Source organism: Amblyraja radiata, chromosome 23 (genome assembly GCF_010909765.2).
Source record: "Amblyraja radiata isolate CabotCenter1 chromosome 23, sAmbRad1.1.pri, whole genome shotgun sequence".
Taxonomy (NCBI): Eukaryota; Metazoa; Chordata; class Chondrichthyes; order Rajiformes; family Rajidae; genus Amblyraja; species Amblyraja radiata.
In genome coordinates this window covers 22,203,899-22,216,453 of record NC_045978.1, presented here as the reverse complement: position 1 = coordinate 22,216,453, position 12,555 = coordinate 22,203,899, and the positions used below count along the sequence as shown (strand labels likewise).

General features: G+C 48.2%; 1 protein-coding gene across 1 annotated transcript; it reads right to left on the bottom strand.

Moving 5' to 3' along the window:
- Positions 1-544: 544 nt before the first annotated feature.
- Positions 545-11,561, bottom strand: LOC116986330 (potassium voltage-gated channel subfamily S member 1-like). The gene is made up of 4 exons (XM_033041753.1): positions 11,542-11,561; positions 10,379-10,845; positions 1,950-2,944; positions 545-1,360 (listed from the first exon to the last, which is right to left on the bottom strand). The coding sequence occupies exons 3-4, from the start codon at positions 2,913-2,915 to the stop codon at positions 914-916; spliced, it is 1,413 nt and encodes a 470-aa protein (XP_032897644.1). The 5' UTR covers positions 2,916-2,944; positions 10,379-10,845; positions 11,542-11,561; the 3' UTR covers positions 545-913.
- Between the last annotated feature and the right edge of the window lie 994 nt (positions 11,562-12,555).

Genomic DNA, 12,555 nt, shown 5'->3' with positions numbered 1-12,555 from the left:
TTATGTCTCAATTATTGCTGTGTAGAACACGTCAAGCAGGACAGGTGGTGGGAAGTGCGGGAGGTGCTGTGTCTATGGTGGGAACAATGCAGCGTATACATTTGTATAAGGTGTTGGTGAGGCCGCATTTAGAGTATTGTGTTCAGTTTTGGTCACCATGTAATAGGAAAGATATTGTCAAGCTGGAAAGGGTGAAGAGAAGATTTACGAGGCCGTTGCCAGGACTCGAATTATAGTGAGGAACCTTATACCTTATACCTTGGAGCGCAGGAGGATAAATGGCGAGCTTATAGAGGAGGTCTACAAGTACATGAGAGGAACAGATCGGGTCGATGCATAGAGTCTTCTGTCCAGAGTAGGGGAGTCGAGAACCAGTGAACACAGGTTTAAGGTGAGGGAGGAAAGATTTAATAGGAACCCGAGGGGTAACTTTTTTTACACAAGGGAGGTGGGTGTATGAAACAAGCTGCCAGAGGAGGTAGTTGAGGCAGGTACTATCGCAACGTTTAAGAAACATTGGGGCAGGTACATGGATAGGACAGGTTTAGAGGGATATGGGCCAAAAGTGATCAGATGGGAGTAGTGTAGATGGGGCATGATGGTCGGCATGGGCAAGTTGGGCCGAAGGGCCTGTTTCCACACTGTATGACTCTATGAATCTAATAGTCCTTTGGCGTGGAGTTCAGCGGGGCAAGGAGATGAGCAGGACGACTAACAATTGGTAGCACCACACCTATCACATCATGGCTGCCCTTAGCTTACAGGAGGACGTTGTTCACAAGGGTTACAGCCGGGGAGAGGGGATATAAAATTCTCACAACCGTCCCATTCAGTCAGAATCTTCCTGTGTAGAGAATGTCCCGCAATCTAATATAGATTCTATAGAACGATTCCTCTGTGGCTCGGACAAGTCTTACTTTGCCGGCAGTTCTTGGTCCTTTGTTCTGCTGGAGTGCCGCAGAGCCTCGTCGCTTGGTTGAGCCGACTCCTCTCCCTCACTGCCATCCTCCTCCTCCCCGCCCTCTCTCCTCACCCTCCGGCTCCCCCTCACAGCCTCCTCCAGCGCCTTCTCCTGCCGGTAGAAGTGGGAGAACTTGTTGAAGATGATGGTGATGGGCAAGGCCACCACCAGGATGCCACCCAGGATGCAGCCCGAGGCAGCCAGCTTGCCGGCCACGGTGATGGGCACCACGTCACCGTAGCCCACCGTGGTCATGCTGACCGTGCCCCACCACCAGCAGGCCGGGATGGTGTCCAGGCCAACGCCCTCGTCCTTCTCAGCCGTGTAGGCCATGCCGGAGAAGACACACACGCCAACGCCCAGGTACAGCAGCAGGATGCCCACCTCTCGGTAACTGTGCTGGAAAACACACGCAAGTATCCGTCAGTGTCACGGGCCAGCCTGGTGAGTGGAGCCGCTGCCTCGCCGCGCCAGAGAACCCCGGTTCGATCCCGACCTCTGCCATTGTCTGTCTGTCTGTGTGGAGTTTGCATGTTCTCCCGGTGACCCCATGGCTTTCCTCCCGGAGCTCCAGAATCCACACTCACCATTGATCACCCGTTCTCACTAGTTCCATGTTATCCCACTTTGTCATCCACTCCCTACTCACTAGGGACAAGTTACTGAGGGCCAATTAACCTACAAACCCCTCTCTCTTTTCTGTATTTGGTACGCACCCATTTCTACCACTATCCCACCCCTCATTCTCCCCTCCCCCATCCCCTCTACCTATATCCCCCCTCATTTAAGAAACATTTGGACACGTACATAGATAGGATAGGTTTAGAGAGTTATCGGGCCAAGTGCAGGCTGGTGGGACTAGGGTGGTTGGGGCCTGTCGGTCGGTGTGGGCAAGTTGGGCCGAAGGGCCTGTTTCCACACTGTATGACTCGATCACTCTGTGACAACTCCATACCAAGGTCATCAATTGGTAAAGACTCATTCTCACCTTCAAGGTGGCCCCTAAGGAGCGCAATCCTGTTGAGTGCCTTGCCAGTTTCAATACCCGGAAGACCCTCATCAGCCTGAGGATCTGGATGACCTTGCCCAGGTTTTCCAGGTCCATGGAGTGGCCGAAGATCAGGTGGACCAGCAGGGTGATGTAGAACGGCAGCACGGAGACAATGTCGATCATGTTGAGCGGGTGGAAGCAGAACCTCTTGATGTTGGGCGTGAGGAGGAGACGCGAGCAGACCTCCATGGAGAACCAAACGATGCAAAAATATTCCACGATCTGCAGCCGTGGGTCATCGATCTGCTCCCCAAATTCGTCGAACATCTGGTGCTTGGGCATGCTGTGGATGCACATGGTGGCGATGGATCCCAGGACTACACTGATGGACATGAAGCTGAAGAGTCTACTGGGGATGGAATACCCAGGGTTCTCCAAGGTCAACCACAGCTGCTTCCTGCAGTTGCCGTACTTCATCCTTTGGAACATCATCAAGTCCCGGTTGAAGTTGGAGATTTCATCCGGGGAGGTGTCAATGCTGCTCACGTCACTCTCCTCGTCCCAGTTCTTGCGCCTGCTCTCCGTCTTGCGGTCGTGGTAGCGGTAACTGCAGCATGAGTCGAGGAAGAACTCGTTGATGCCCCAGTACTCGATCTCCTGCGAGAAGGAGAAGACACACAGCTCGTCCATCATGTGCAGCTTCCCGGTCTGGTAGAAGTTGAGGACGTACGGGAAGAGGCCCGGGTGCCGGTCGAAGTAGAACTCTCTCTTTGAGACGTCGTAGTCGTCACATACCCGTAGGATGGACTCCTCCGAGTCGCAGGCGAGTAACTGGCCCAGTCTGGTGTTGGGGAACCTGGAGAGTGTGCTGGAGCTCAGCTTTCTCTTCAGGCCCCCCACGTTCACGTTGATGGCTTGGTCCTCAAACTTGGGATCCCAGGATCGAGATGTCTCATTCACCATGGTAACCGGTAGCACAGATCCGTAGTAACCTGGGCAGCAGATAGAGAGGCACGGTTAGACCAAGCGGTGTGGATTACAACAGTGGATACGGCATTGTGGAAGACTCCCGGATCAGATGGAACCCTTACTGAACCAGAGCCCATTTACTGCATTCGGCACATATCTCTCAAACCTCTCGTTTGGCTCTGCACTTTTACCATTAGAACACAGAACATAGAACAGTGCAGTACAGGAACAGGCCATTCGGCCCACAATTTCCCTGCTGATCAATGATGCCACGGTAAACTAATCCACTCTGCCTGAACATGATCCATATCCCTCCATTCCCTGCATAAACTAAAGGTTGTTAAATGTCACTGACATATGTTCCTCCACAACCACATTCCGGGCATCCACTACCCTCTGTGTAAAGAAACTAGCCTTGCACGTCATTAAATTTTGCTCCTCTCATCAAAGCCAGGCCCTCTAGTCCTTTGATGTTTCCACCCTGGGGAGAACAGTCCTGACTGTCTACCCTATCAATAAGCCTCCATCATAATTGTATACATTTCTATCAGGTCTCCTCTCAGCCTCCAGGGATTCAAATAAATCAATCTCTGTCGACCATTGTTCTAAGCTTCCCTGGTTGAGGGAATATTGGGTAAAAGTCCCTTCTGTCCCTCGGGGCGGCAGAGTTGCTGCCTCGCAGCGCCAGAGACCCGGGATCGATCCTGACAAAGGGTGCTGTCCGTACAGAGTTTGTACGTTCTCCCTGTGACCGTGTGGGTTTTCTCCGGGTGCTCCGGTTTCCTCCCACATTCTAAAGACCAACAGGTTTGTAGGTGAAGGTACACAAAATTGCTGGGGAAACTCAGCGGGTGCAGCAGCATCTATGGAGCGAAGGAAATAGGCGACGTTTCGGGCCGAAACCCTTCTTCAGACTGATGGGGGGTGGGGGGGGGGGAGAAAGAAGGAAAAGGGGAGGAGGAGGAGGAGCCCGAGGGCGGGCGGATGGGAGGGTGGGAGGAGACAGCTAGAGGGTTAAGGAAGTTTGTAGGTGAATTTGTTTCTGTACATTATCCCTAGTTTGTTGGATAGCACTAGGGTACGGGGGATCAGGGTAGAATGAGGGGTAGGGTAAGAGGTACAACTCGTAGACTCATCAAATGAAACAATGTCTTGTACAAGGCATTAATGAGACCACATTTAGAGTATTGTATCCTTTTATAGGAAAGATGTTGCTTTGGTCGAAAAGACGTACGAGGATGTTGCCGGGACTGGAGGGCCTGAGCTATAGGGAGAGGTTGAGCAGGCGAGGACTTTATTCCTTGGGGCACAGAAGGATGAGGGGTGATCTTATAGAGGTGTATAAGATCATGAGAGGAATAGATAGGGTAAATGCACTGTTTTTTAACCCAGAGTAGGGGAATTGAGAACCAGACGATACAGGTTTAAGGTGAGAGGAGAAAGATTTAATAAGAACCTGAGGGGTAACTTTTTTACATGAAGGGTGGTGGCTGTACGGAATGAGCTGCCAGAGGAAGTAGTTAAGGCTGTTTAAGAAACAGGTACATGGATAGGATAGGTTGAGAGGGATAAGGGCCAAACGCAGGCAGGTGGGACTAGTGTGGATGGGGCATGTTGGTCGGCATGGGCAAGTTGGGCCAAAGGGCCTGTTTCCACGCTGTATGACTCTATGAAAGAACATGCCTATGAATGACTCAGCTCCTGATTCCTGCCGGCCCTCTGAGCGAGCGAACAATTTGCTCTCCATGCAGTCTTGCGTTGCACATATCTTCATCAGATTCACAGGCAAAAGAGATTGTAAAGGAAAAAGCAGGATGTATTCAACTGTCGCAATGAAAGTCATTGACCTGAAACCATGACTTTGTAGCTGACTACACTGCTGAGTATCTGTACTCTATATCTTCCCCTTCACTCTATCTATTCTACTTGTTTGCCTTGATTCTATTATTGTATAGTATTCATGTTCATAAGTTATTGGAGTAGACTTAGGCCATTCAGCCCATCGTCTATGCCCCTATTTCACTCCCCCAAGAATGGAAGCTAATCCATCCATTTGTGACCTTAAAAACCTCTACCAGGTCACCCATTAGGCTGGCGAGTGATAGGTGGATACAGATGAGGCACCTCGCTACCAACTTTCACCTCCCCCCCCCCCCCCCTCCACAATCAGTTTGAAGAAGAGTCATGACCCGAAACATCACCAGTCCATGTTCTCCAAAGATGCTGAAGATAGACACAAAATGCTGGAGTAACTCAGCGGGACAGGCAACATCTCTGGATAGAAGGATTGAGCGATGTTTCGGGTCAAGACCCTTCTTCAGACTGAAGTGGACAGTGGCGGGGGGGGGGGGGAGGGGGAGCAAGAGAGTGGGGGAGGGCATAGGTAAAAGAGGGGGGAGAAAAAGGTGGATTTCATTGAAGACATTCATTGTTCCAATCCAAATCTGGAGAATATGGTAAATCACCACAAGAAATTGCAGAGAATCGTGGACGCAGCCCAGACCATCACGAAAACCAACCTCCCTTCCATTAACTCCATCTACACTTCACTCTGCCTCGGCCAGGCCACCAGCATAATCAAGGACCAGCCTCACCCCGGTCACTCCCTCTTCTCCCCTCTCCCATCAGGCAAGAGGTACAGAAGTTTGGAAGCACACACCTCCAGATGCAGGGACTGCTTCTTTCCAGCTGTTATCAGGCAACTGAACCGTCCTATCACCAGTAGCTTTTCACTGTACCACTCATAACAATACACTAAACTAAAACTAATAAAGTTCTTGAAAATGTTATAATTCTAGGTGATATGAAAAAAACGTTTCCTCTACCCAATGAATTGCTGTGATACACCAGTTATAGAGATACTGCACAGAAACGCCCTTCAGCCCACTGAGTTCATGCCCACCATCGATCACCCGTTCACACTAGTTCCATGTTATCCCACTTTTTTATCCACTGAGGGTCAATTAACCCCAAACGTGCATTCATCTTTGGGATGTGGGAGGAAACCGGAGCACCCGGAGAAAACCCATACCCACACGGTCACAGGGAGAACGTACAAACTCTGCACACAGGCAGCACCTGAGGTCAGGATCGAACCCGGTGTCTCTGGCGCTGTGAGGCAGCTGCACCAAGTGCTGGCTGGCAAATTCTATAGTAATTTTCGGAAGTGATTTAGATAAATACACAAAGGGGAAAAATTAACAAAGCAAGGAGGAACAAGTGGGAGAGTGAAACTAATTGGAAAATGTCACCAAAGCACAATGGGGCTAACTGTGACTCCCTCTTTAATTACATCTATTACAGACAGAATGAATCTTTATCTATATATTACTTTTAGAGCTTAAACAATTAAAATAATGGCTCATCTTTGTAATCCCATCCATCTAATGATTGCAGTTAATTAGTGCTGGCTAATGGTGTCACTTAGCAGATTGACTGGGGAAAAACGGGGACATGATTAATGGAGAATTGAACTGTTTCAACGGGGACATGATTAACTCATGGATGGGGTCTGTAATAGAGACACAGAGTCATAGAGTGATACAGTGTGAAAACAGGCCCTTCGGCCCATCTTGCCCACACCGGCCAACAATGTCCCAGCTACACTAGTCCCACTTGCCTGCGCTTGGTCCATAACCTCCAAACCTGTCCCATCCATGTACCTGTCCAACTGTTTCTTAAACGATGGGATAGCCCCAGCCTCAACTACCTCCTCTGGCATCTTGTTCCATACACCCACCACCCTTTGTGTGAAAATGCTACCCCTCGGATTCCTATTAAATGTTTTCCCCTTCACCTTGAACCTATGTCCTCTGGTCCTCGATTCCCCTACTCTGGGTAAAAGACTCTGTGCATCTACCTGATCTATTCCTCTCATGATTTTATATACCTCTATAAGATCTCCCCTCATCCTCCTACACTCCATGGATTAGAGACCCAACCTAAAACTCTCCCTATAGATCACACCCACTAGTCCTGGCAACATCCTCTTAAATCTTTTCTGAACCCTTTCAAGCTGGACAATATCTTTCCTATAACATGGTGCCCAGAACTGAACACAATATTCTTAATGCAGTCTCACCAACGTCTTATACAACTGCAACATGACCTCCCAACTTCTATACTCAATACTCTGACTGATGAAGGCCAATGTGCCAAAAGCCTTTTTGACCACCTTATCTACCTGCAACTCGACCTTCAAGGAACCATGCACCTGTACTCCTAGATCCCTCTGCTCTACAACGCTTACCATTTACTGTGTAGGTCCTGCCCTTGTTCGACGTCCCAAAATGCAACACCTCACACTTCTCTGTATTAAATTCCATCAACCATTCCTCTGCCCACCTGGCCAATCCTGCTGCAATCGTTCACAACCTTCTTCACTATCTGCAAAATCACTAACTTTTGTATCATCAGCAAACTTGCTAATGTTGCCCTGTATGTTCTCATCCAAATCATTGATGTAGATGACAAACAATGTCTAAGTTTGTAATGATCGATTCACACATAATAAAAGAAACACACAAAGTGCTGATGTAACTTATCGAGCCAGGCAGCATCTTTGGAGGACATGGATAGGCAATGTTTCGGTTTGGGACCCTTTCACAGACTGAAGAATAACTCGGGTGTTTTACCCAGAGTGGGGGAATCATGAACCCGAGGAGTTTAAGGAGGAAAATGCAAGATTTAATAGGAATTTGAGGGGCAAATTTTTCGCACAGAAGGTGGAGGGTACATGGAACGAGCTGCTAGAGGAGGTAGTTGAGGAAGGGACTATAACAATATTTAAAAGACACTTGGACAAGTACATGGATAGGAAAAGTGTAGAGGGATGTGGGCCAAATGTGAGCAAATTGAATCAGTTTAAATGGGGATACTAGGAACTGCAGATGCCCATTTACAAAAAAAAATACACAAAGTGCCAGAGTAACTCAGAGCAAAGGTCTTATAGGATCTTTGACTCAGAGGGTCAGGCAGCATCTCTGGAGAACATTGATAGGTGATGTTTCGGTTCGGGACCCTTCTTCAGATTTCAGATCAGTCTTCAAATGCCCTTCATGCAGCTGAAACTGCACAAATGCGGGGATGGAGTTAACTATGAATTCTCTTTAATCTTTTCCATAAACTAAAGGGTCAAGGGTGTTTAATTGCCCTATGTACTGAAACCGAACAATCAAATTCTTACTTGCAGCAACAGCAGCAGCACGACAGTGTTGTAAACACAGTACCCAGTAGAAAATATAATAGACAAATATTAAAAATGAAGTTCAATAAATAAATTTGTGTAAAAAACAAAACAAAGCCAGAAGTTGTGAGTGTAATCAAGGTTTCTCCCCAAACCAACTCGATTTGGGGAGAATTCTCATCATCCCACTGAGGTGTGTATTGTTGTACCCAATACTTCAGTACCTGCAGCCTGATTCACATCCTTCCAGTAATAATCCAAACTACACATTGTTTTCCAAGTTTATATTTGGCATTAGGCGAAAGAGGGGAGGAGGGGAATTGGATATTCACATCACAGAGCCCAGCTGTATACAGAGACTCTCAGCTGTTCTTGTCTTTCCCTTTTATTTTCTCATCCAGCTCTGAATCATTCTCCTATCTCTCCCCCCACCCCCCCCCCCCCACCAAGTGTCCATCATTTCCTATCCCACCACACACTCTCTCTCTCTCGCTGTCTCTCTCTCTCTCTCTCTCGCTGTCTCTCTCTTTATCCCCTTCCTTGTTCTCTCTCTCCCCAACCCCTTTTATGCTTCAATCCTTCAGTCTTCCTCTCTCGCTCCCTTCTTCCCCCTATCTATTTATCCCCAGTCTCTCACCATACTCTTGCTCTTCCTCTCCCTCCTCCTCTCTCTCTCTCTCTCTCTCTCTCGCTCTCTCTCTCTATCTCTCTCTCGCCCTCTCTGTCCCCCCTTACTCTCACCCCTTCCCCAGTTCTCTCCCTTTCCTCCTCACCTCTTTCTCCCCTCGCCAGTTTCCTTCTCCCCCCCACGCCTCCCTCCCGGGATCCTGTGCCGACACCAATGGTCTATTTCCCACTCCAGGCATAGAGAGAGAGACCGACATGAACCTCCGACGATGGTCTTATCTCCTTCAGCACCTTTCCCAGTCTCCACCCTCCCACTCTGTCACCTTTCATCAACCACTCGTTTCAGGCTTCTAACCCCACCTCGAACGTGGCATTTACAATAAATACTCAAAAAGAAAAAGAGAGAGGGAAGGAGTGTGGGAGGGAGGGAGGAAGAAGGAGAGTGGTAGTAGAGGGGGAGAGAGGGAAGGAGGGAGAGAAGGAAGGAGGGAGAGAGGGGAGAGGAGAGGAGAGAAGAAGAGGCGGGGGGAGGGAGCGGGAAAGGAGAAGGAGGGAGACGGGTAAGGAGGGAGGGAAGGGGGAGAGAGGGAAGGAGGGAAGGAAGCAGAGGAGGGAGAGATGCAGGGAGAGAGGGAGGCTGAGAGGGAAGAAGAGAGAGAAGCAGGGAGGGAGGAGAGGGGGATGAAGTCCATCAAAGTAAGCATGCAGGTACAGCAGGCAGTGAATGGCATGTTGGCCTTCATTGCGAGAGGATTCGAGTTTAGGAGCAAGGAGGTCCTACAGCAGTTGTACATGGGCCTGGTGAGACCACACCTGCAGTATTGTGTGCAGTTTTGGTCTCCTAATTTGAGGAAGGACATTATTGCAATTGAGCGAGTTAATTCCCCGGGATGGCGGGACTGACATATGATGAAAGAATGGGTCGACTCGGCTTGTATTCACTGGAATTTGGAAGGATGAGAGGTTATCTTATAGAAACATGTAACATTCTTAAAGGATTAGCCAGGCTAGATGCAGGAAAAATGTTCCCGATGTTGGGGGAGTCCAGAACCAAGGGTCACAGTTTAAGAATAAGGGGTAGGCCATTGAGGACTGAGATTAAACATTTTTTCACCCAGAAAGTTGTGAATCTGTGGAATTTTCTGCCACAGAAGGCAGTGGAGGCCAATTCACTGGATGTTTTGAAGAGGGTTAGATTTAGCTCTTAGGGTTAAATGAACCAAGGGATATGGGGAACAAGCAGGAACGGGGTACTGATTTTAGATGATTAGCCATGATCAAATTGAAGGGCCGAATGCACCTATTTTCTATGTTTCTATGCCACCGGTTTTAACAACTGCTGGGATTTAGACATGGAGACTGGGATCCAAGTGAAGTTTAAACTGCTCTGAGATTGTTTCTGACCGGGGAAGCTTGCATTAGACCGAGAGGTGTCTTTAGTTTAAACGGTCAAACACCAATTGGACAGCCGGGGAACCGGCGACATGGAGCTCCCTTAATAAATCACACGGGGAAATGGAATAAAGGAACGTGCAGAATGATAACGTAAAAGGGAGACCCCGGTCGTGACTGGCAATGAAACGCGGGATTCCTTCCTCACTCAGCCTCTCGCTCGGCTCGGGGTTTACAATGTAACTGGGTTTACCTTCCCGGCGATGTTTATAGGCGCTCCTGGACCGCTCCTTGTCTCCGGAATATCTTATCCTGTGTTTTTTATCCGATTCCCATCCCGCGGGTTCCCGGCTGCATTGTATCAACGCCCATTCAAGTTTCACGGCGGATTATCATCAGCACGTTGTAATGTTTCTTTATGTTTGTAAATCGCTTCCTTCCCTCAATTCGTTTAGCTGGTGGCGATTCTGACTTGGACAAAGTTAAGATTTGGTCGTGGTTTTGAGTTCCTGGGTCTCCAGCGCCTTGCTGTGTCGCCTCAGCGCTGTGTGTGTGTGTGTGTGTGTGTAGATCCAGCAACATCTAGCGCCGGGCCATGGTCCGATTAACTCCTGGCGTTGCCGGCGTTTGAATCACACCCACTGTCTTGTCTCCTTAACTCGGGCAGCTGAGACATCTCCATAAACCATCACACCCAGAAGGACCCGCGGGCACCCCCACCTAAACACAAACCGATTTAAAACCAAATTAATCTGAAATTTACCCCCCCCCCCCCCCCCTCACTTATATCTCACATTTTATCATTTGTACATTTTAAGCACCTTTAATTTAAACAACAGACACGAGTCCAAATACCTGAATGACATTTAAATTTAGACACGAACTCCTATTGAAAGAGTAAATAGAGAATATTAAATATCAGATCTGATTATGTAAATTATAAAATAATATATTAAATAAGAATATTCCATATCGTATTCAATGATGTATGTGGTGTACATCATTATGTGTCAATAAAGTATTAAATATATTAAATAAAGAATATATTGTGAGTAAATAAGGTATAATATATAATATTCAACGATATGATATAGAATATCATTTTACATTTATAAATAAAGAATATTGAATATATTAAATGAGAAAGAATATCATGTTATACGTATGTCAAGAGTATTAAATATATCAAATTATAAAGAATATCATATTAAGTGTAAATACAGAATTTATTCACATCCACAGAATTTAGATTCATAATGAATTTATAGATGCAGTTAAGAATGTATACACACATACATCGAATATATAACAATATATGCTCATGCACATCCATAATAATTATATTCAAATTCACGTACGCGTATAGCTATGTAAATAAATCAAGTACCCTTTCTTTTCCCTAACTCAAATTAATACCTTTTAGACTTCCGAGATAAATCCACCGCGACTAGCCGGACTGGTCGCGGTGGATTTTCTGCCTTCGGATTGGGATGGGGATTCGGGATGGATTTACGGAGGGTTTTTCCAGAGAGCTCTGGGACTGATGGCGGGGGGATGAAAAGGGTCGGAGTGCCCAAACCGAGCCAGTGGCTTTCCCGGGACGGTGAAAGTGGGGAGAGGGGTGGTCACAATGAGCCACACTGTCCTGGACTGCGTTCGGAAGGAATACAATGGAGCGGGCGGGGAGCGGGGCTGAGAAGGGTCAGAGCGGACCCCCCACCCACCACTCTCTCTCCGTCCCTCTCCCACCCTAGTCGTCGTACTAGTCTCACTGTCGTCCTGTTAAGTTTCACTGTCTGCACCACTCGTTATCACCCATCCCACAGCCAACAATGGACCATTGTGGGCTCCACCTTGCCTTGATTGTCGTTGCTTTCTGCATACCGTTCATTCATTTGATCTGTGTCACTTCTATATCTCTCGTTTCCCTTTCCCCCGACACTCAGCCTGAAGAAGGGTCTCCAGAGATGCCGCTTGACCCGCTGAGGTACTCCAGCTTTTTGTGCCTATCTTCGGTTTAAACCAGCACCTGTAGCTCCTTCCTACACATCACATTGTGGGACTCAGCAGGGCCAGGCAGCATCTGTGGAGCGGAGTGGACGGGCGCGGTTTAGGTCCGGGACCCTTCTGCAGACTCCTGCCAATTTCCCAGAGGGGAGGATCGGACAGCAACCCGCACAATTGCGCAGCGGCAGAGATGCTGCCTCACAGCGCCAGAGACCCGGTTCCATCCTGACTGCGGGTGCTGTCTGTACGGAGTTCGCACGTTCTCCCTGTGACCGCGTGGGGGAGACGTCTTTAAGCAACAGAGAAACACAGCTACAGAGGAATCGTGACTGCGGGAGCTGACAACTCAACTGGAACATTAAATGGGATGGAGACAGATCGCAACGTTGGAGGGGAGACACCATAACGGAAGGGCTAGACGGG